At 43.3% G+C, this 22,896-nt stretch overlaps 4 protein-coding genes across 13 annotated transcripts in view; 1 reads left to right on the top strand and 3 right to left on the bottom strand.

Annotated features, from left to right (window-relative positions):
* LOC135136161 (rho GTPase-activating protein 21) overlaps positions 1–15,778 on the bottom strand; it is a 37,336-nt gene extending 21,558 nt beyond the window's left edge. For 8 of the 10 annotated variants that reach the window (XM_064065309.1, XM_064065310.1, XM_064065314.1 and 5 more), the window contains exons 1-2: positions 15,552–15,778; positions 10,944–11,000 (exon numbers count right to left, since the gene is read on the bottom strand). In XM_064065309.1, coding sequence (XP_063921379.1) covers positions 10,944–10,994 — 51 coding nt within the window. In that variant the 5' untranslated portion in view covers positions 10,995–11,000; positions 15,552–15,778. Of the gene's footprint in view, positions 1–4,788; positions 4,853–10,943; positions 11,001–15,551 lie in introns of those variants that run through there. The other 2 variants (XM_064065311.1, XM_064065312.1) reach the window with 2 other exon arrangements.
* Positions 15,779–16,035: 257 nt separating this feature from the next.
* On the top strand, positions 16,036–17,354 carry LOC135136165 (post-GPI attachment to proteins factor 3). Its single transcript, XM_064065323.1, has 6 exons — positions 16,036–16,217; positions 16,267–16,415; positions 16,463–16,615; positions 16,667–16,791; positions 16,844–16,980; positions 17,028–17,354. Exons 1-6 carry the CDS (start codon positions 16,091–16,093, stop codon positions 17,300–17,302), a joined length of 966 nt encoding a protein of 321 aa, XP_063921393.1. The 5' UTR covers positions 16,036–16,090; the 3' UTR covers positions 17,303–17,354.
* Positions 17,355–17,391: 37 nt separating this feature from the next.
* On the bottom strand, positions 17,392–18,628 carry LOC135136164 (uncharacterized). The gene is made up of 3 exons (XM_064065322.1): positions 18,331–18,628; positions 17,641–18,286; positions 17,392–17,579 (listed from the first exon to the last, which is right to left on the bottom strand). The coding sequence occupies exons 1-3, from the start codon at positions 18,614–18,616 to the stop codon at positions 17,432–17,434; spliced, it is 1,080 nt and encodes a 359-aa protein (XP_063921392.1). The 5' UTR covers positions 18,617–18,628; the 3' UTR covers positions 17,392–17,431.
* A 74-nt stretch (positions 18,629–18,702) lies between these two features.
* On the bottom strand, positions 18,703–22,675 carry LOC135136163 (D-glucuronyl C5-epimerase B). The gene is made up of 4 exons (XM_064065321.1): positions 22,479–22,675; positions 21,567–22,430; positions 21,191–21,515; positions 18,703–21,135 (listed from the first exon to the last, which is right to left on the bottom strand). The coding sequence occupies exons 1-4, from the start codon at positions 22,539–22,541 to the stop codon at positions 20,597–20,599; spliced, it is 1,791 nt and encodes a 596-aa protein (XP_063921391.1). The 5' UTR covers positions 22,542–22,675; the 3' UTR covers positions 18,703–20,596.
* Between the last annotated feature and the right edge of the window lie 221 nt (positions 22,676–22,896).

Here is a 22,896-nt window from a genome sequence, read left to right as displayed (position 1 = left end):
AGGTTTTCTGATGGTTTATATATAGACACATTATCAATACCTGTTTGCCAACTTGTCCGCGAACAAATTGCCATACCAATAATAATTATAGACGTTCCATCTATGGAACAGGACTCTCATTCATTTTCGATCTCTGCCCTATCCATTGACGCAAGCCTCGGACATAAACACCGCCGCGAACTCGTTACTTTCCACAAAACCACCGTGTCGCTTATTTATAATTACGAACCCGTAAAATTCGATGTGTTTCGTTTCAAAATAAGTTTCAATATCTCACCAATAAATAATAAATCACGTTACGACACTGGCTCCGATCCAGCAGATTTGATTTATTAATACTTGGCCAAATTACGGCAATAAACCGACTCTTTCGCTCACTTTGCACAAAAACGACGCACCGGCAACACGAAAAAAACGACAATTAAGAATCGAAGAGCGTGTTTTGCCCACGCCGACACGCGAAAACATCATAATCAACCCGACAATCGACGATCTGTCGACGCCAAAATAAAAAAGACTTAACCTACATGGCAGACCTGGACTTTCGCCCACGCCTTTTGGCAACGTAAGAGTCTAGACCAGCGCATACTACATGATTTTTGCTGAAAAATTATAACAATATTTTGTTTAATCTTCGAGTCATTCAGGCGGTTTCCTGCGTCAGCCTACTTGTCTGGACCTCCTCCAAACATCCGACACAGTCATAGGGCTATCGGCAAAATGTCATGTGTGATTTTCAGAGAAAAGTACGCCAAAGTTTTGTGGAACAGTAGTCGCACAAAGCCAAAAAGAAGATGTCATTGCTATGTCGTCTAATCCCAAGAATTGACGAAGACCAATGGGAAAAAATAGAAGAGCGAGATGTGTTTTCGGATAAAAGACGAACCACAAGTTGTGAAAAAACAGAATTTGAGTGCTGCATCGTTATGCCGTCTACCAGTTTACTATGCCGTCTAACAGAATAAAGATCAGTGATTTTTTCTGAATTTTTTGGTGACCAGTTTATTTATCGAAGTTTCAGATAACTAACAGACGGCTTCCCGCGTATTTGAAATGAATACTTTGCTTTCACCACTATCCGCGGAAAGAAAAAATCGCTAATTGTCGCCAAAAATCCTACGACAATTTCGTCAGTGGTAAAAAATGCAGACATCGACAAGATTTAAATACCTCTCGTCGAATTTAACCATATTCGGAATTCCGAAAACTTTCACGATTTTTACGTCAAACTCACCGAAGGGAAACCTAGAAAAAAACTGTTAAAATCCGATCGAGTCGCGACAATCGAACTTTCTAATTATTTTTCCGGACCATTATTCCCACATCTTCCGGTTGAAATTGGCAGAATCGACGGCTCCGGGTGAATCATCGACTGCAGTGCACCAGAGACCATATGTTTTACAAAGACGAGATCAAAAGACAACAAAAATCTGGCGTAATTTTTATAGCTTATTAATAACGTGTTGTTTACCGAGTCAGAAGCCGTTTCCAATTAAACCAGTCCTGATTTATGCCACCAACGACGCGCTCATTAGAACAACGTACCACTTCTAACACTTTGGTGAGATCTCGGCGTTTCTGCGTCGGTTCACGTGCAAATTACTAATCGCGTTCCGTCTGATGGATTTTGATCGAATTAATACATGGAAATTGCGTCCGCGAGATTCCTGCGTATGTCCCGAGGGTTATGCAACGCACCCGAACAAATCTGCCTCGATACTGGATTGCATCAGGCGAAAAGCGAAGTGCAACGATGCATTAATACCTAACCAGTCGACGTGAACGTACTTGTGCAATTTTAATTGGATTCAGCGAGGGCTAATTGAATTTTCCAACATTTAAAAGTCCGGAGGTGGTTTTCCCGATGGAGGTCGGAAAGGTCAAAGGTGTCCGAGTTTGTTTAGTGGAGCTCGCTGCGCTCGCCGTGCAATTTCGGTTCGGACTCGTGTGCATAAAGCGGCGACGACGACCACAATAAAATAATTAAGTTCGTTTCGATGTTTATTTAAAAAAGCTCCCAAGTGCTACAATCAAACGAGCGAATGGATTGAGAAATGCTCTTGTTGAAATAAGAAGAGTCGTGTATTTTTTATCGTTTTGTTTGGACGATCTTGAATGTGTTGCAGACGCAAACATGCCATAGACCCATTTCGAAAATACCGCAGTCGGTTGTATAAACGATCGGAAAATTGTGGATTTTTCTCGTCATGTACGAGAGTTGCGCAACGGCAGCGCCAGACGGACAATTACTCATAAACATTAGTCACGGCTTTTTCTGTAGTCTTTTTGGGTGAATCGTAAATAGGATTATTTTTAAAACGATTTCCCAAGCACATAAAAAATCTTTAATAACAATAATTACCATTTACTTTTGACAATTTAATGGGACGAATCAAATAACGAATCAGCTTTCTATTAGATACTTGACCGGAGTGTGATGTCACTGCCAAGCGAAGAGAATAGGCGCGGAGATCACGATTGACGAAATCTAATCCACGAGAATGGTAATTTCGGACAAGAATGGGATTTTGAGGAGGAAGCGTGCGCCGGGATTTCATACCAAAAACGAAAAAGTGAAAGTGAAGAAAAATACTACGACTACGACGAACCGATCGCCGCTTGTTTACCGAAGGAAATGGGGCAACGGCGTGCAATTAATCCGTCGCCGCGTTAGCTCGAGACATTTAAAAGGGTTAATAAATATAGAGAATTAGTTTAGGGTCAGAAAAGACGAACGCAACTTCGGCACTCCCCCGATAACAAAACGACGATTAAAGTTTCGTTGGCCGCGGCGTCCGTTGGATTTGTTACAATCCAAAGCTCGCCCGCAAAGCCAGAAAACACAATAAATTATTTCAGGATTCTTGGCAGGAGAAAAGCAAAATGACTAATCAAAAATTCGGGTGACTACCTTGTCACTGGCACAAGCTCCTGCTGCAGGTGGAGTCGTGTATCGCTTGCGTAAAGGGATAACGTTTCAAAGGTCTACGAACAGTTGTCCACTTTCACGTTCGACACGAGTAGAAACGAAGTGGAAAGCTAGACACATATCGAACGGTCCCACGTCGCTTGACGGGCCGAATCGACATTTTGACTTCTGACCGGTGTAAATTTAGCCCGACTTCCGTACCGCCGTGCCGGTCCAAAACCAACAAACAGTAACACATAATCGGATTGCTCAATTCTAATCTTGTTCCTCCGTTCCGTTATCTCTTGCACAAAAGGCAATTATGTCATTAGAAGGAATTGGGCCGTCACCTGTCATTGTCACAGAAAATAAACCGACATGTCAATCGCACCATTACCTAATCTGAATACCGACGAGTAATAAATAAACCGGTAAACAAAACGTGCAAGAGCAAAATCCTCGTTTTTTTACGTTTCGAGCTCCACTTCTAGTTCTAGCACTCGAGGAATTCGAGAACCGTCCCTAATTGAGCAATAAACATAAATAATTATCAACATTAATAACATGGTCGACGATTGACATTGATGTATCGCGCGCAAACCATCTTGCATGCGCGCAAACGTAAAAATAGCCACTCACCGGCCCTCCGAAGACCAATTCCCCTATGCCAGACGCACCAAAAACGAAAAACCGCACAGATACGGACCGCGAACTGGAAATTTCGATGGACGATTCGGAAAGGAATTGTCCAGCACGAATATAGAAGCGCACTGCTGCTGGAAAACCGTGCAACCAGCACCGGCACACTTGGATCCCCTCTCCGTACGTACTACGTACACTTCGCGGAGCGCGATTTTCGAGCGGGCCTTCGACAAAAATCGCACAGAGAGGGCTTTATCTAAAGTTGATTGCTCCATTAGAGAGGCAATATGGAAACGGACATAATTGAATCAATTAATAGATGCCAAGGGATTTAATGAATGCGTGTCAGAGTAAATTGAGCCATATTTCATTGCCGAGTGCTCTGTGATAGATATCGTGGAGCAGTACCGTGGACGCCGGCCGGGGGTCTCCTCGAAAAGGGACGGACGACTCGATTCGTCGTCGATAGGTGAGGAAAGAAAGACGTACCTCTGGTTACGACAACGTAACCATGCAGCTATCGGTCGTCCCTAATCCAAGTTCAAGACCGGTACTTTGGCCTACGTTCCGCAAACACGATAAGGCAATCAAATATTTGCCGAACCGATTTGGGCAAAAGTTCGGCGAGAATAAAGCCGACGACAGGGCTATAAGTAGTGAAAGTATTACGATTAATGACATAAAAAGTAAAGTGAATTTTTCTGGGTCAGCATTTACATATTATCCGATAACGTAATTTCGGTTCGTCGACAGAAAACGTTTTAATTAAAAAAAGCTTATTGGATGCATCGATCACGACCCTTATCTGGAGGCAGGTAATGGAAGACCGTCGAGTTTCCTGTGGTGCATAATGCGCGGACTAATAATTCATGCATTAGATCAACACGGTCGACGATAAAAATATCTTTTTGTGAACGAGAACGATAAGGGCGAGCCCCGTGAGGCATAATCTTTATCTAAACAATTGCTTCATCGGTGTTGACGAGTTTAGAAAGTCGATCGATGGGCAAAAATCAATCTGGACGTTAATTAAAAATAATTAATTGCTTTTCGATGTTCGATTAATTATGGGAGCGTTCTAATGCGTGGCGTCCACTTTGGAAAATTATGATCGAAGTGTGGTTGATGTCTTTATGAAAGGCCGTAAAACTTACAGGTCGCATGCATAAGGTAATAAAATTTTTATGGCGGCGATTATTCTAGAGCGTTTTTTGGAATGGTAAAAGCGGCGTATTTACCCGTCCGTACCTCGACATCGGTAAAAACACTTTCTTCCGAAAACATCACAACTACTACTGCATCACGACATACTGTGTATATGGAATGCTCCCTCCTATCTACTTATCTTATCGTTGAATAATGCCACAGAAAAAATAACACAATGTGGTGCTGATACGACTTCCATCGTCAAATTAACGAAATCAAACAGTCCTTCTCGCGAGATTTGCATTAAATAGTTTTTCGTCGTCTTCCTGTCGGACGTAACAACCGATTAGCGATAACGCGGCTCGCGAACTCCGCCATCCGGAAAAATTGTCGTGGCCTTTAAACGTCCAATCATCGCTCGCGATTAATTAATCTCAGATAAGATCAGAAAAGCCTCTCTTTCGAAAGGCCGCCAATTTCATATGCAATTTAAGATTTCAATACGTGCAGATAAAGTTTGACCTTCCGCTCGTTGCATCGTCTATCGCGAATAAAGCGAATGACGCAGAAACGTGCGAATTTAACACACCTCTCAATCATTAATCACTAAAATCTAACCCGTCGATGACTATCGCATACATTACGATGTGACAGGACAAAAATTTTAATAAGTTTCGTTTCAAACGCAATTCGATCTAAATATAGCCGCGAAATTCATTAATTGCGATGGCGTACAAGGTCGCAGCGCATTGTGGAAGAGAAAGAAAAGAACAGGACGTAGTGCAGAGCTGCCGGAGTGTAATGCGACAAGATAACGACTCATTTGACGGATTATCCCCTGAAATAACCCAAATTAAAAAATGACCGGAGATAATTGGTCGCCAGATTGCAACCCACGAGTAAAGACGTCCCATTGTATGATAACCGACGACCCGCACACGTACTTTTTGAATAAAACCGAGTGCATTGTTAGAAAGTTATTAACGACCCGAATCGAATCCGTAATCGCCCAAATCGAATCGCAAATCGCTCGCGACTACGCTTTTCCGAGAAGTGCCATCGCGCTGCTATCTGTCGATTTGTTTATACGATTCCTAATAGTTAACAGAAGCTGTTCGTTTTACAGCGGTGCGCTGCGGTTCACGGAAACGCTCAATCGTCTGTCTATTTAGATGAATACCTGCCAACGAGCGGACCTCTGCGAGTTGCAATAGTTTTCGGAAATGTATGAGGGCTTTGTCAAGGCTGGACCACATCCAACTTGTCAATTATCGGGAGTTATTTCGGGCGGCCGCACTTAAATTGGCGGACGCGGAAGAGAATATGACGATAATTAAAGGCGGAGGAGCGCGGATCGAAGCAGAAGGAGTCGAGACGGAAAGGTCGAAGCTTGGTATTTGCTGCGACATTTTGCCGGAAAAACTAGCACGTGCCGTGAGGAAACCCGATAGGAGGCGATTACAGGAGAGATTAAAAACCCACGGTTTTCCGAACGCGGCGGCGGGATTCGTCGCCTTCGCCTAACGCAATTACGATTTTCGATCTTAGACTTTGCGACCATAACCTGTTATTGTTTTTTCAAACTGTTCTCCGTGCGTTCGTTATCATGAAGTACGGAACCAAGGACGTTTTCGCGAAGGAATTTTCCTCATTCGAGACCTTTGGAGTTTTTGCGAGACGATAAAAAATCGTGTCAACAAATACACCCAGAGACAAGTTTAGCTTATCGGTGAAGCGATCAGCAACATGCCGTTCGATGTTTATTTGATTTTATGTTTCGCAACATGTAAATATTTCGCATTTATGTTGTTAGGCCGGGTGGCAAAAAGAAAAACTTGTAACTCGGTAAGAATGCGGTTCCAAGAATAGAACCGCAGCGACAAAATAACGAGAAAAATCAAGTGTAACAATTCAAAAAGAAGCAAAGTATGTGGCGCACTGCCAACATATTTTGACGGAAGTGTGAAAGCGACACAAGAAAATAATAAAACGACAAGAGAAACACAATCGGACCCGTACAAAGGTGCCTAATTTGGGGTCTAAATAACATTCGAGCGTTTACTTTTCGCGTCGAAACAAAAAATCTCTTGTTCGCGTGTCCGTTACTTTCAGATCAAACACAGTTTGTCCATATCATTATTCAAAGTGATAGCCGGTTTCGCGGTGAGTCATTTTGCACTTTCTCTAGAAGAAAGAGGAGAAGCCGAAACTCATTGATGCTTCGTGCGGACACGCAAACGGATCGACCTCTCGATTAAAGAAAAAAAAAAGCGATCGAAGTTGTAAAAAGCGCAACTGAACTCTTTTCATTAGGATAATTAATTCGCGGATCGTTATCGCCCGCGCGGAACACCTCCTCGCTTTCCGCAAAGATGGCACTCCGAGCACTCGAGTGATAGCCTCCTTTATCATTTGCATGGGTCCGACGATAGATGGCCTCGACGTAGCATTCGCGACGCCCCTAGCACGTGTACTCGAACCGCGACAAAGCCAATCATCGGTGCTTCCTTAACAAAGATTAATGCGGCTGCGCTCCCCATAAAACCAATTAATTTTTATGTCGGTCAACACACTTTTCGCATATTGCATATTTATTTTCTCGGTACGATCGTAAATTACGTTTGCCAATCTCGTTGTTTACGAATCTCAAATTTAATAATTCCAAGCAAAATAAATCATTACACGCGATAACGTCCGACCCACGTTGCGCGATAACCGAGTCGAATTTAACGGTAAAACCCATACGATCCGTGACTTGGGCCCAATTTTCATCCAAATGCAAATGCAGACAATGGGTGAAAGCATAGTCCGGATTTACATCACAGCAGACGCGACCTTCTTCGTGCCCTGAACTTTCCAAAACGATCAAATTTTTTCCGACCCGATGCCCTTTCTAGGTTCTGGTTTACGACGGGCGACGCCCTGTTCGACTAACCCAGACGAAGGGGTGAACTCGTTCGGGGTTGTTGCATAATGGGGACACCCTCGATCGCTCGACGGGGGCGCTCGTTATTACGTTCCCACCACGAGGGAATCGCATTATGTCATCAGATTCCGAAAAGTGGGCGAAATGGAGTCGTCACCGACTTTTATTGTCTCGAACAATGCAGTTTTGGTACGCACGTGTGTCAGGGGTGGCGAACACTTGTTCTGCAGATTCCTGCCTTTCAGCAGACCGGGATTTACGTGGTCGCGCATTTAATGGCGGTAATTCGCTCCGAGGAAGCATTAAAACCCACTCTAATTTTTATAGGAGTTTTATCTTCGCGAATTACAGCGCGATGAGGCATGATGAGACGATTTTCGTGGTCGCAGTCGTCACTTCGGACAAGGATACGCGTCCGTCGCGTATTGATTGATTTTGATGTTTAGCGACCTTCTTTAAAGTTTTAAGACGACGCTCATGCATTATTCAGGGGATGACGTGTCTTTTGGTTTGTTTGTTTTCGATGGAGAAGAATTTGTTCTGGATACGTTTCCTTTCGTGCCGGCAGAACCGCAAAAGGGATAACGACCCAACGGAGTATTACCTCCGTCAGGTAAAGCGATTACGGCCTAATAGAACGACGGAACTTCCTCGGAATTGGAATGTCGACAAGATTCCCTCGAAACCGATCGGCACTAGTCAAATTTTTCGGCGTCTGGTGAATGGAAAGTAATCAGTGCCTACCCGCATGAATTATTAAGTAAATCCGTCGATTTCAGGCCACTTTTCGCCACACGCTGATAAGGCGTAGACTCTTGCATGACTGGTAACAATTTTTGCGGGCATGCAAAGTCTTTTAAATTTTCTTCTAGGTTGTTGAACTTATCGATCTGGACTTTTGTTACTTTCAGCAAGTACCCATACGGTGATGCCGCGATCGTCGATTTCTTCTTCGTACCCTTGGCATATGAGTCAATCTCACGCGAGCCGCCGTCTGTTTATTCCGATTGTTTGTGCGATTTATCCACTTGTTACTCGATTCAATCAATATTGACGCTGTCGCTATTTGATACTGTTTTCTTTTGTGATTATGCTTCGCGGCAGCTGCCACCGCGTCCCGTTGGTCGCTCGTCCCTTGACCCATCTGTCTGGGCGCATGCAGGAGGTCCCACGATGCCTTCCTGAGTTCGCCGTTTAAAAATTTGCCGAAAAATTCGAAACGTATCGACGCTACCATATTTGCCGATCGCGAATAACGCCGCCATATATGGGAAAACTCGTTTGATGAAGTTCGTGTCATTTGAATGAGTCGCGATCCTGAGGGTGAGAGACGAAACGTGGGCGGATGATTCACCGACGAGACGAGGGATTCTCGGCATTCCCGTATTTTGCGTGGTGAAAATGGGCCTTTGTGTACGGGAAGATGCTTTATCGGCGGGCGCCATAAATTACAACGACGCAGGAATTCGTTGCTTTGATCGATAAGGTCACGTAAAAAAGCGCTGTAATGGCTTTTTTTCATTGAAATTCCAAGCGAATAATAATTATTAAGCGGCTTCAAGGTGACGCACGCAGGTATAAATCAACATCTTCTAAATATGCATGTTTACTTACCATTTACATTGTTAAATAGCGTCGGTTATTGATAGCTTATCCGGAATTTAGGCGCCGCCGACGATTGCAATAATATTCAATTAAAAGTCTGACCGTCTTTATCTGCGTTGCGTCACCCGAATTCCGACGATAACCTCCCTTCACGAAGTTATCCGGTGGAAACGTTCGTAGCTTCGCCCGGATCGAGGCGAGGGTGCGCCCGTAAAATACCCCAGTAAGGAGTTGTTGACCTAAATGTTTGAAACAGAGGAGCGTTTGTTGGGTCGCGAAAAAAACGACGTTTAGTAGCAGTTAACGCCGTCGTAAAGAGTCAACATAATATTTACGTTGCCGGCTCACATTCCGCAGATTTTGGCGTTTTTTCTCAAAAAACCTCGTCGATTGGTCCGGCCGACACTGAACATGCCGCCCCCCGTTCAAACAAACCTTTCCCCCGCGAAGATTTTTACCAGATGCCGGTTTATTTGAAACCGGCAGTACTTTATGTAACTGCAGCGTGTTTGTCGTAAACACGGCTTCCTTCTCTAAACCGAACCGAAGTGTTTGGACAAGACATCGACGGATTAAAATTAATAAGGCACTCGGCCGTTGGTTTATTTTTCCGTGAAAAATGAGCGGATGTTGCGAAAAAGGTAACCTTCAGGTGCAGCCGGCTCACGTTTCGGCACTGCCTTCGACATTTTTCTGCATTAGAGTTAAGTACGTGCGCGCTCCGAGGCATTTCTCGCAATTGTAATTAAACGCACCGCCTTTTTTTCCGTAACAAACAATGCACCTTCACTCGCTTGAATAATAATAATCGACAAAAAGCAAAAGCGTGATTTAGAAAATTTCAAAACGCAATTAAGCGCGCAAAATGGGAAAAGTGCATCGGGAAAAATTCCACCTTCGAACCGCACCTTGCGGTTTCTATATTTGTGCAGGGACGGTTGATAGCGAAGAATATGTGTCGACGAAAAGAAGTTTCGCTCCAATTTTAGCGATTCGACGCGTCTACGGGACGATTTCGATAGCGTCGGAGACGCGAAACGCTTCCTACTTGCCATTGTTGCAAACAAATCGAGACGATAAACTTATTTTTAGCGGGCACCGACAATTAACACAACTACTAAGTCGGTTAATGGCGTATACAAAAAGCGAAAATAGTTTCGTCGAAACAATCAAACGAACGCGAAATGGCAAGGTGTAAAAATACCCGGCGCAAATTTCTGTTTTCTGTAAAATTCCCCCCTGACAGGAGGAGTCTCGCTTCGTTGGGTACTAACAAAGCCGACATTACAGCACCTGCATGCGGCTACCGCGTAATACGCGGGAAAATCTAATGCCAACTTACAAATGTCAACCGCGTCGAGATTATTAAATCATTAGGCAGGAATTCTGCCGAAGCTCTTCTTGCCCTCGGCCGTTTTTCGGTTCTGGCGTTGGGCAATCCTTGTTTTTTTTTGTGTGTACGAGTTGCGCCACTCGAGCCATCGGTAAATCATAACATTATGTCGCAACTGCAACAATCAAGGCCGCGAAGCCGGCCTGTGATTTTTTTAACACTTTCTCCGGAAAAATTAATGGTCGGGTCACACCCGCGGCGACGAGCTGCATGCAGCGTGTGGGCACATCAGCTCGGAAACAAGACGTGTCATCGTATAAATAATAATTACTTATCCATTCATATCGGGTAATGGCGGGATTAACAATATAAATCATACTTGCCTGCGGCCTGTGCGGCTTGGGCTTGTTCGATGCCTCGCCATCATCAGCCATTGGTGCCTGAAACAAACACAGCTTTTCGTAATTCCACAAAAACGACATAATTAACCACTTAACTTAGCATTATTCTACTCGACTCACTCACCAACGCGCAAAAATCGCGATCATGCCCCACATAAGGCGGCGGTCGAACGCTCGGCGCGTTAAATTTTGCACATGTTCAAACTGCATAACGCGCAAAGCGATCGTTATTGGAGCGAAGCTAGGGACCAACTTCTGGAAAGTTAAATGGCACTCGCAAACTTGCGATTCGTCAAAACCCGCAGTGCCAAAAAACGGGCGCTTTACCGTTGGTGTAATACGTTGTGCGCTTCAAAAAACGCGTCAGTATGGCGGATTTCGTGATGGAAAGTTAGCGAGCTCATTCGCGGAATGAAAAAGTACCAGCGGATATGTGGGAAGGTAATTTAAAACGCCGCAAATGAACGCCGCGAAGAGGATAAGAAATGAAAAACGGCGATGTGGGCAAAATCGAGAGGCATCGACCCAAAAAAGGACCATACACAACAATTACGCAACGATACCAACGAGGGAAAAAATGGAGGTGGGTCTGGCTAGAGGCTCTGGAATGTAAATTGCTCGTTTAGCTCCGCGCTGATTACTTCAGGAAATCTTCAATCATTCTGGAGTTACACCGCATTAATTGCGCACAACGTTAGAATCGTATCGGTGCGATTGCTATCGCAAGTCCGAAAAGTATAATTACGCCATCGATAATTGTCGCTTGGTAGAACGAACTGTTGCCGAAATGGTCGAAAAAAAAAACAATGAGGACAGTGTTGCGTGCACGCAGTGGAGTGCTGCGGTGCGTGACTCCCCGTAATGTCAAAACACGTAAATCCGCCTCCGGCTCACAAAAACATGCGAATTCTAGATCTGGCGATAGGGTTAAAAGTGTTACGCAAGACCAGTAGTTGTTGGCATAATTGCAGTTTTATTTTGATTGATCGTTTATTGATTTTTTTGGATGTGGGAAAAAGCGACCTTGCTAAAGAGCTGTCGAGGGGAAAAAAGCGTGCCGAATTTCACACATAAACAGTGGGTGCAGCAGACATTTCCATCTCGTAACTACGACGAATTTCGCAGGCGGAGCTACAATGGTGAGAGGTGGAGCTAGTGATGATGCGAAGCGCGAAAAGCTAACTCCGCCTCTCGTGCCTTGTTCTTTCCATTGTCTGCGTAGGTCTAAACGGGGGACCGCGTTTTCAAACAATTAAAATATGAACGGGACGTCCCTGCAGGCCGTTTCATAACATGATCAATGCCACGACTGGACCACAACTCCAAAAGGTGAAACAGAGACAAAACCTTTGGAATTGTGCCAATTTGTGCCGTCCCACGCGACAATTAACTCGTACTCGCTCGTAATAATTAAAATTTCAATACATAATTGCCATGCTTTCTCTGTCGTCGTACCCAATAAGGCTTCGCATTTTTCCTGTATCCACAGACGACATTTTCCCCTCCGCCAGTGACTCACTTTAGGCTTTAGGAAGTTATTAAAACAGTGTCAAGTTTCATACTCGATTAATAATCGCACCGCTACATTAATTTTCCTGTCTCGTTAATTTCCTATTGGCTTATGTAAACAGGCAACAAAGGGTTAAGGAAAAATGACGTGCGTGCTTTCTAATACCATCACAAAGACGTCAAAATCTAGGTTTGAAGGTAACCCAATTCACGTTTTATTTTCGACGGATGTCAAGATCTAAAACTGTGTAGCGGAACATTATTGTCGTACACGAAGACAACAAACGTCTATTTTCAAAACATTCAGACTAATCGCAAACAGCATGACTCACATATACATGGTGCGTGCGTGAAATACTACACCGCGGTGCGTTTGTTTGTACTCGTCGTAACCTTGACGCTTTGCAACGACAACGTCAAAATGGCGACGTTATTACGTAAAACTTTTTGTCTAGACCGCTTTTAATTGCCTCCTCCTCTCCTGTCGAAACGCCATTGTTGCGTAATGATCTTTTCGGCCCCCTTCAGGATTTTTTGCGTTCGAAACGGCTCGCATAACGGCATTCAAATCCGATCGTACGACTGACTCATCGACTCATCATATTCAGGTTAGATCGTTTTCTTCCGCGGTGTTGATGAATGCCACTCTACGTGGGCCGATGTAGCTTTAAAATAAATATGACATACCTGGCTAATGATTAGATTGTACATAAACCACCCACGAAAGACACTCCAAATTCAGACCATTGTGTTTCGAGACGGCAGGATCGCGGGCAAAACAAACTCGTGCTTACTGATGAGGGATTTACATGACGAATTAGCATACCAAAAGCTGGACATGCCGTAAAGGGAGGACTGGGTCTTTGACTGTGAGTGACAAATGACGAGGGTGCATACATTGCCCGGAGGTCCTTGCACGAGTGGGCTTTGAATCGATTTGACAACGTGTCGCAACACGCCGAAAACGAGCTTCAGAAGGAGCCGAATCTAAGGAGCTTGTTTGTTAAAATTTGATACGATTATTGAGAGCTGCGAGCGAGCGCACGGCTTTTGCGATGTGTCATTTAAAACTGAAGTGGGACATCTGGAATTTGATCAGAAGTAGTGGCTTGTTTTTGTGCAGCGGATTGAACTACAAGTGTAGTTTTGTTGTGTAACGGAAAACGACGATTTTCTATCATAGCACGCAATCATTTTACCGCAATGGGGCTAAATCTTTTTTTTTTTAACTTGACAATATCGCACCCTCTTGCCGGTGCGGTAAGTAGCGGTTTACAGACAATAGACGCGATGGATTTGGACCCTACTGAAAATCTTCGGGAGAGAATGCAACAAAGACACAGCTGAAGAATTTCTTGAGCTATTCAAAGGACTTGAAAGTTTGTTTCTTCGGAAGCTATAAAAAAATTAGCGTTGTCATGAAGCAAAATAAACGAAAATTGCTGCATACTCTCTGTTAGTTAGTATTTTCTTTTAAACCTTTTACAACGGTCTTAGCGTAAGCTGGGGATGTCGTATATACTAAAGATCAAGTGTACTGGAAGCCCTTAATAAACGGCTTGAAATAATGCCTCTCCTGAAAGGACCATAGGTCATTGTTATTATATTTAATGAACAAAGACGTCCGATTCGTAAATTCCTTGATCCTTTCGACAAGCAACCCAAAATCAGGCAAACGTTGTAAATCCTATTATCACCCTGTGCAGTTTACCACTTCTGGGAATGTTCACCAATTCCTGGTCTCTACTATAATAGGATTCACTTGATGAATAGTTTGTTATCTTTTCTTGACGTTTCATAGGTCTTAGAATACGAAAAAGTAAATAGAATTATACAGTTAACCTAAAATACTGAACTTATATAATTCTTTTTTGGATGTTGTACGTACTTGTCGCGAATTGACCATTGTGTGTACTGCGATTCGTTGGGTTTCGTTGAAATAGGCGGAGCCAAGCAACAAAGTCCACACCGACTCCTCCCGTAACCCCTCCCACACCAATTACCGAATCTCCAATTGACAAAAACAGCTAAATTCTCAACGATTTCGTCATACATGGATTAAACTTTCAGAAACCGACAACTTTCTCCCCGTTTCCGCCAATTTAAATTTTAAAACCGTCGCACCGAACTGCCACCATCAATTTTCACTTTCGACAACCCAAACCCGACCATTTAATTAAGCAGTTTGTTAAGGACAAACACCCCACCGAACCAGTTTTGACCACATACAGACCACATTTTCTACCTCAATCGCGCTTTTTATCTATTCCACTGACGTTTGTTTATTGTTATAAAAATGTAAAAGTGTAAATAATTAAGTGTCGAGGTGAATATTAACACGAATAAAACGTAAACAAACACTCACTTTACAAACAACACGCTCTAACACCTGACACTTTACGGAAAAATCGCGCCAAAATGTGGAACGATGAATCACGACGGCTTTGCTTTTTTTGGTTAATTTATTTATTGTGGTGTTGTTTGCACTGTGGCGACTGATATGTGATTGTTATCGCATCAAAATAGAATTGTAACAGCTGTAAGGGGCAAATATTTGCTTTTAACGAGCAGAGTACAACAGCGAGCAAAAATAACGGAACACTGGTCACCCCGAATCAAGTGTGCCGTGACGCAAATTTTTGATAATCTTTCGAATGTAGCTTAACAGTAGAAAGTGCATTGATATAAGTAACAAAAGACGACCAGAAGGGATACATTTGTTTTTAACACAATTGCAACTTAAGACGTACGTAAATATCAAACAATGAAAATTACTTTTTTAACGATTGAAATAGACAAATATTCCTGTGTGCAATAGCAAGCAAAGATAGTGCCACTGTGGTCACCAGTCGTCGTCCCAATCGAGCATGCGGTGGCCGAAATTTTCGAAAATGTTTCGAGTCCAGCGCCAAAACAACAACCTGTTAAGACGATTTTAACGGTTCTTGAGGTTAGGAAGCATCGATCGAAACAATAAAGATAAAGAGTTGTCAGGTGACGCGAACGTTCGAAAGAGCGTCTTTTCCAGGTCAACATCAAATTGATAACACCGTGATAAATAACTGAATTCGATCAACTTACCCGAGAGCGATCGTCGATTTTTTAACCCCGGGTTATTGGCGGCTCGACTCCCGTTCTGCCTTCATTTCACGCAACTTCCACACCAAACTCACACATCAAACACTTTTCGCACGGCAGCACTTTAAATAACGACACATACTAATATACATTCTAAATTTACACTGTTTCCATCTCGCTCGAAACACGTCTGAATAAGTACCGAACACGATTGTACGTGCACGAAGATGGCGACGCGGAGACTGGACGAATTCGAATCGGGGAAAGGGAGGAAGAGATGCAGCGACATCTGGGGAAGGGAAACCCAAACGCGGAGGTGTATAAGGTAGGGAGCTGCGTCAGAAGAAGGCATCACAAGCTTCCGAATTCTTTTATATTTTTGGTAACGATTTCAGATAAATTGAATATTACTCGAAATAGGTTTTTAGCTGTTATGTAATTGTAACAATAAAATAAACAAAAAACAAACTTCCCGCGTTACTATCGCTGTTTGACAGCCGATCATCCCCGATTGTGCTCGAAGATGTTGTAAACAATTTGCGATGAATTTGTTGATTGTGGTCACAATTTCCACACTTTTTGTCCACAAATCGGAATGTTCTTTGGGTGACCACTCTCCTTACTACCAAAGATGCGTGGAAAAGTGCGGCTTAGTAAACTGCACTGACGGTATGAAAAAGTTAGGTTATGTTATCCAGTATGAAAAATTTGGTTGCAGACGGGCTACATTTCACTGATTATGCACAGCCTTTTTACTTGGAACTGTTGCAGTGGTCGTGCGAAGACGAGTGCCGCTATGAATGCATGTGGAAAACTGTCGATGCCTTTCATGATCGAAAATGGAGAACCCCACAGTTTTATGGAAAGGTGGACACTGTGCTTTTGTCATTATTCAGACTAAAGTAATGTTTCAGTGGCCTTTCGTACGCTTTTTTGGAATACAAGAGCCCGCGTCTGCATTTTTTTCAGTGTTGAATTTCTATGCCCACAGCGCGATGATTACGAAGTTTAGGAGGGAAGTGCCCAGTGATAGCCCCTTGTATTGGCTGTGGCATAGTTATTGCATTGTAATTTAGTAATTTTTTTTCGACAAGTTTCAAAACAAGCGTCAATTCTAGGTTAGTTTGAATGCATGGTTGTGGTCCACAATTTTCCATACCCGTGATTTTCCCATTACTGAGTTGATGGACTATGCATGCGGATTTTCAGTTGTACTTATGTCGTGTTATTGTATGATCATGAGGTAAAGTTTGCTCAAGCAAAAACAGCTCTTGGAACACAATTTAACTTTTCAGGTTGTTCAGAAATGGCCCTAACTTTCTTCTAGTCAGTATTACAACATTCTTTGTTGCGTTTTTAGCAAATCACGTGGCCTATTTAAGCATGGGGGGTTTTGATTATGGCTATAATATGATGCTCAACATATATATAGGTTTGTAACACTTGCGATTTTGTGTTAAACTCACGTTAAAATTATAGGGACTTTTACTGCTATATGTTGGTTTGGTTGGAGCACCTACAATAGAGTCCGCCAACCGTATGTGAAAAAGTGTGCAATATTCGTAGTTTTAGCAGGCCTAGTCATGCTTTTAGAAATAATTGATACTCCTCCTATTTTATGGACGTTCGATTGCCACTCATTGTGGCATTTATCGACGGCCCCTTTAATATGCATCTTTTATAGTTTTTTAATTGACGATTGCAAGTATTTGAGGAAATTAGAGCAGCAACGAGAAGATAAAAAACTCAAATAATATCACTTCTATTTATAATTTTTTTAAATAAATATTTACGTTGTACATAAAAGCGCCTTTTTTAGATCAGCGTCCAAAAAAAACTCAAATAATTTTGTGTTATTTATTTGGTATTTTTTACATATCGCGTCACTGACACCACGGAAAAAATCGTTTTTTCTTTTTTTCTTGGGGTGGCGGCGGAGGCGGCGGCGGCGTTGCTGTATTTTGTGCCATTTTGACTTTTTCAAATTTCTCTTCGGATTTCATAGAGAGGGTGTTACTTTTGCGTTCTAAGCTGAAAGCACAAATTATAAAAACACTCTTTCAACAGTCTTGAGTGAACTGCATCCACTTACTTATTTGTCTTGTATGAATCATCAAGCATGTGCGTTTTTCCTTTTCCGAACGCACTCATAAACAACTGCTCTCGCATCGCCCTCATTAACATCTCCAACATATCTTTCACCTCATGAATCTCCCTCCTCTGTCTATGCAACTCGCTCATTATGTCTTCGACATTTCTGCTATTAGTTTTCGCCTCCAAACGCAACATGTTCTCCAGATTAGCAATCACCCCGTCTCCTCCGCACTGAGCCCTCGGAAAAATAATCGTGTTAGTATTGCACCCTCCACCCCCTGCCTTCCCACAACTTTTACACTTTGGACAGGTTTTAAGAAAATCTCCTATCTCTTCCAAATCGTCACCCAACTTTCCGGCTTTCGGACCCGACGGGCACGTCTGTGTGTTGCAATCTTTGTGACACTTGTCAGTCTTTTTACCTTGGTCCTTTTTCTTATCGTCCCCTTTCTTGTTTTCTTTTTCCGCGGGCTTCTTTTTGCGACATAGTCGGAAGCAGACGTTTTTCTTCTTGGGGGGAGGTTCTTCGTCGGCGGTCTGGGTCGTTTTGCTGGGGGTACCTGAAGGCTCCGAGGGAGCCGGTTTGGTTTGAGAAGACGGCTTTACTTGAGGGGCGGGCTCCGCTCTGGACGTCGTATCATCTCCTACAAATTTTTAAGCGTGTTTTTTCAAATTCAGTTTGACCAACCTGTGTCGCTGTTCGGAATCGTCCAAATATCCTTCTCGAGAGAAGACTCGTCCCTGTCCAGGCAGGGTCCCCCCTTGACGTAAATCTTGATGGTTTCGTGACATTTCGGCGAAATGACGATCCCTTCGCCGCTGCTTTCGTCACCGTCTCCCGAAGAGTCGTACACATTTTTTTCTTTGTTTGACTTTGTTTTGGTGCACTTCTGGTCCGAACCGTCGGGCAAAATGAGGCACTCGCATTTTTCGCACTGTTTATGGTTGTCTTTCCTTCCTGCTTTCGTGGTCATTCCCCGGACTGGAAATTTCGATCACCCTTCGAAAGCGAAAAATTTTGACGTTTGCGGGACAGGTGTCGGGGAAATGAAAGTCGGTCTTGTTTAGGTTAGTATATTTCCCTAAGTGTTATTGTCCCAGTCACTTAATTTTGGATCCAATATTCGAACATCGAAGAGAGCCATTTCGTCGCTTCGGAAGCGAGAAAGTGGCCGCTTATAGATTATAAACAATTGGCAGTGCCCCGATTAGTTAAAAGAAAAAATTAAGTACAGTTTGGTACGTAAATAATATCACATCGGCTACTTAACTTAGGCTTTCGAAATAAGGTAAAAAGAAGCCTTGGTTAAGGGGGACGGCAAAATTCAAATTACGTTGAGAAAGTATACCTCGGCCGCGGAAACGACCAAACTGATTACATTAGTGCTGTTTTCATGAACACATGTTATATACTTTGTGGTTTAGGCAGGACATTTGGAAGTATAGTCTGTCCAGGACGGATCGCAGGTCTGTCTTGGACAGGTATATCAACTACATAGCTTTAGGTACTGCTGAGGTAAACTAGTAAGCTCTTTTCGAATAGATTAAGTTGCGTTATACACTGTAAAAGATTTATAAATCGCTACGCCTCGCCTAACATTAAATGTTATGATTGCAGCAACATCATGAATATGTACAAAAATCCCGTTTTAATGTACACTTTTATTTACTACAACCTATAATTGACTCCTATTCTCTCGCAACTATTAGTCTTTGAAGATACTCGACCTACTGATCGACAACAGACTTCGTAAAATCCGACATTTCGACACAACATAACGAAAATACGACGACGAACTTTACAAATCTGAATGTCATTTCCGCGTCCGTTTCAAATTTATGCGACCGCATGGAATTTTGAGATTTATCTTTAACTCTAGGATTGTCAGTCGTTTTTATGTTGCGCCCAGTTTGAGCTACTTTGAAAAATGTAAATGGATTCGGCCGCACAAACCTAAAACTTCTAAACAGTATGAAATTGGTAAAAATGTACAAAAACACTTCGAACGACTAATTTGGCTGTCCGAAGTCCCCTTTCGCGGGTTTTCCTAACTGAGAACCATACTTATACGAGTCTAAATGTATACCGTGCTTACAATTTCGGCTCCGCTCCGCCTCTTTTTGCCGAACCGATCGACAGTCAAGGTCGTCGGGCGGGGCTTACATCGAACAATCACAACGCCGTTGCTGCTACTACAACTACGAAAAAGGTAGCTACATAGAAATACGTCTAAAACGTTTGGTATACAATTCTTAGAAAGAAACCTATTAATAAACAACGAAAATAAACTCTGAAGAAGCTAATTTGGTCCTTTGAACAATAAACAATCGCAGCCCTTCTACACCGACGTCACAGACGCCAGAAAACAACTAAATGCAACATGAGTAGGTACGACCAGCGGCGGCGCCAGGTTTAGAGAAAAGGGACGAAGAGGTTATAATTTTCATTTGTGGAATGTTGGGGATGAGTTGTCAAATTTTTAAAATCTGAGACGTTTATGTTTACTAAAAAGTAATTTAGATTCGAGAAATATGAATTCCTACAACATCTTTGACGTCGTTTAGGAATCACAGTAGGATTTCCAAGGCGCCGTCACTGGATAACAAGATTTTTAAGGATGTCAGGCGTTTTGAGTGTGCTGGGTGAATCAACTTAAATCATATTAAATATGGCACTTTAAAGCACAATTCCCTTGTCAACTGGACAATATCACACAAGTTATTAGCTGTTGGGAGCCAACGTTCCGATTGGTCATAAATCCCGCCCCTTTCCTTTAAGCTGCCGCCTTCAGGATTGTCATTCATTCCAAATTAAAATATATCTGCAATTTAAAACGAAAAGCTACCGGGGCAGACTCCCTTTCCGACTACGACTACCGCAAAAAGCTGCCACACCCCCATCGCACGCCTGACATCCGCTGCACATCCTTACAACCGTCGTGAGCCCCTCCCCTTCAATTATGCGCCGCCCTCTTCCCCGCCATGTACGCGATCCAGCGCTCGGCCGTCTGAACAAACAACGGCTCGTTCTCGATAGTACTTAACAACAACAACTGATTGATATGAGTGGCGTGGTAGTCCCACCTTGCCAGATTCGGAGCGACGCCTAGCGTAATGTGTCGCAGGTCGTACGACGTCACGCTCCCCATGTCGTAGAACAAGAGCATCCCCTTCAACGAAATCATCCCTTCCCTGAAGAGGAACTCGGCTTCGTCGGCTTGACCGGGCGGCGCTATAGTCATCAGGTCATACAAGCCGAGCAGGGAATAGATGAAGCCGTTGAGAACGAAGGACGCCGGTTTGGTGGGGTACTCTTCGTACCAGTGGTACTTGTTGAGGAACGTGGCCAACACTCCGCCCTTGTGGCTGGAGACTTGGAAAGGCTTGAGGCCGGCAAGAGCGGCGTTCAGGTAGCGAATGTCGCCACCCGAGTGGTGGTAGGCGCGAGATAACACGGAGATGGCGTGGCCTTGGCCCATGGCGGAGTACCAACCTAAAAACCCATAATTGTGTGATAATTGTTAATAGGTAGCGAGGCTATTACATACCTGCTTGTAAGTCGTGGAAACCCGAAGCCAATTTTCTTTTGACTGGAATAGACCACCCACCGGTTTCTGGATCTTGGTGTCTCACAAACCATTCAGCGGCGTCGTAAAACTGTTGTATGTGCTCTGAAGAAGACAGAGTGAGATTGTCGATGGCACCATAACCCCTCAAAGACATCGCGATTATTTTTAACTTGGATCTAGGAATTTTATGCTTGGATTTCTCCTTGTCAAGGTAGTTTAAGCCTTTTTGTAAGTCGACTATGAGATCGCGAGTGACTTTTTTCCATTCTTGAGTCAAGCCAAGTCCGTGATACACGTTGTTATCCTTGAATACGTCACATGTAATATATTAATTATCTAAATTAAATTTATTTACCTGGACTGTTATAAGTATGTCAGACGTGATATAGTGTAAATTATAAATGTCTCTAGTCTCCCTATTTTGTAAAACAATGCTAAAACTACTGTTGCCGCTGAGTGCTATATTAAGAGACATAATGAAATCTAGTACGTGCTCCATTTTGAGTTGAATGGCATCCAAATACAGATCGCCGGTTTTAAACTTCAATACTTTGCTCCCGACTGACTTGTCATAGACCCTTTCGATGATGCCAGGATGGGGAATCACCCACTTTGCCAATTCTTTCTCGCCGTCTTCGATCAGTTTTTTTCTAGGTTCCGGTTCCGTGAGATTCTTGCTATAATGAGACAACCCAAACTGGGCAATTTGCGTTGGATAATAGTAACCCTGACTCTCCCATTGCGTCGATATAGGAACCCCTTCTACAGCACTAACACATTTCACCCTGTCCCGAACTTCCACATTGTAATTCTCAAAATACATAAAAACCCCCCTCGGATCATACTTCCCCTTTGGATGATACACCTTACTATAACTATGCGACCACTCGAACCTCTCCAAACCGTCGTACGTCGCTAGTTTCCCATAAACCTCGAAATACTTATGCAAGAAAGAAAATGGCAAGTACACTTCATCCCCTTCTTTTCGGCACCCTATCACATACTCCCCGTTGATGTCGCAGTCGATCTCTTCGGCCCCCTGAAGCTCCACCAGCTTGTCCAAACTGTACCTTCCGCGTCTCCTCCAATCTTGCAAACTTTTCGCTTCTTTACCGCACACCGACCACAGAATCAAAATAGTGAAAAATCCGATTGTCGTTAGAAAAAGTAGGGCTACTTTTACGTTCAAGCGCATCATAATAAAAAACAAAGGGGGGTCCTGCAAAGAAAAGTGAGCGATGCGTTCGAAAGGGGCGGTTATTTTTACCTTGGTGCTGTGGTAGATTTTTTGGCTTGCCACCGAGCCACACGGTTTTGGTAGGCTGCTCATCAGTTTTTCACATTTTAAGGCGGTTTTGGGTTTAGACGCTGGCTTCCGTTGGCTTTTCGAGGAAACGTGAGGTCTTCGGGTTTATTATTTGCGTGCACAAACGTCAGTTGCCGCGGCGACTGTCAGCTGTCAGCTGTCAAGCGTCACCGCGGGTCGGGAGAACTACGAGTAGGTGAAGTAGCGAATTGAGGTTAGGTTTGTTTGAGTTGGAAAGTGGCGGGGAACTTCACTGACGCAAAAAATAACTACGCGTGGTTTTAATTTTTTTTTTATTGTAATGAATTTTGTATGTATTTTATTTTCCAATAAAAAATGTTCTGAATACATCGTCCAACATTTATTTGTTCGTTGCACT

Source organism: Zophobas morio, unplaced genomic scaffold, assembly GCF_036711695.1.
Source record: "Zophobas morio isolate AGI-343-1 ecotype UQ-CSIRO unplaced genomic scaffold, CSIRO_AGI_Zmor_V1 ptg000026l, whole genome shotgun sequence".
Taxonomy (NCBI): Eukaryota; Metazoa; Arthropoda; class Insecta; order Coleoptera; family Tenebrionidae; genus Zophobas; species Zophobas morio.
Note: the sequence above shows the minus strand (reverse complement) of the source record. Positions and strands in the feature narration are given on the sequence as shown.

Bases quoted from the DNA above. Each gene is read 5' to 3' on its own strand.
- LOC135136165 (XM_064065323.1), top strand. From the start codon at position 16,091: ATGAATTTGTTGATTGTGGTCACAATTTCCACACTTTTTGTCCACAAA. The intron at 16,218-16,266 runs GTATGAAAAAGT...ATTTGGTTGCAG, and splicing joins CTTAGTAAACTGCACTGACG to ACGGGCTACATTTCACTGAT. The intron at 16,616-16,666 runs GTAATTTAGTAA...CGTCAATTCTAG, and splicing joins TGTGGCATAGTTATTGCATT to GTTAGTTTGAATGCATGGTT.
- LOC135136164 (XM_064065322.1), bottom strand. From the start codon at position 18,616: ATGACCACGAAAGCAGGAAGGAAAGACAACCATAAACAGTGCGAAAAA. The intron at 18,287-18,330 runs GTTGGTCAAACT...AAAAATTTGTAG, and splicing joins GATTCCGAACAGCGACACAG to GAGATGATACGACGTCCAGA. The intron at 17,580-17,640 runs GTAAGTGGATGC...TTGTGCTTTCAG, and splicing joins GATTCATACAAGACAAATAA to CTTAGAACGCAAAAGTAACA.
- LOC135136163 (XM_064065321.1), bottom strand. From the start codon at position 22,541: ATGAGCAGCCTACCAAAACCGTGTGGCTCGGTGGCAAGCCAAAAAATC. The intron at 22,431-22,478 runs GTAAAAATAACC...TTTTCTTTGCAG, and splicing joins AAATCTACCACAGCACCAAG to GACCCCCCTTTGTTTTTTAT. The intron at 21,516-21,566 runs GTAAATAAATTT...GACGTATTCAAG, and splicing joins ACATACTTATAACAGTCCAG to GATAACAACGTGTATCACGG.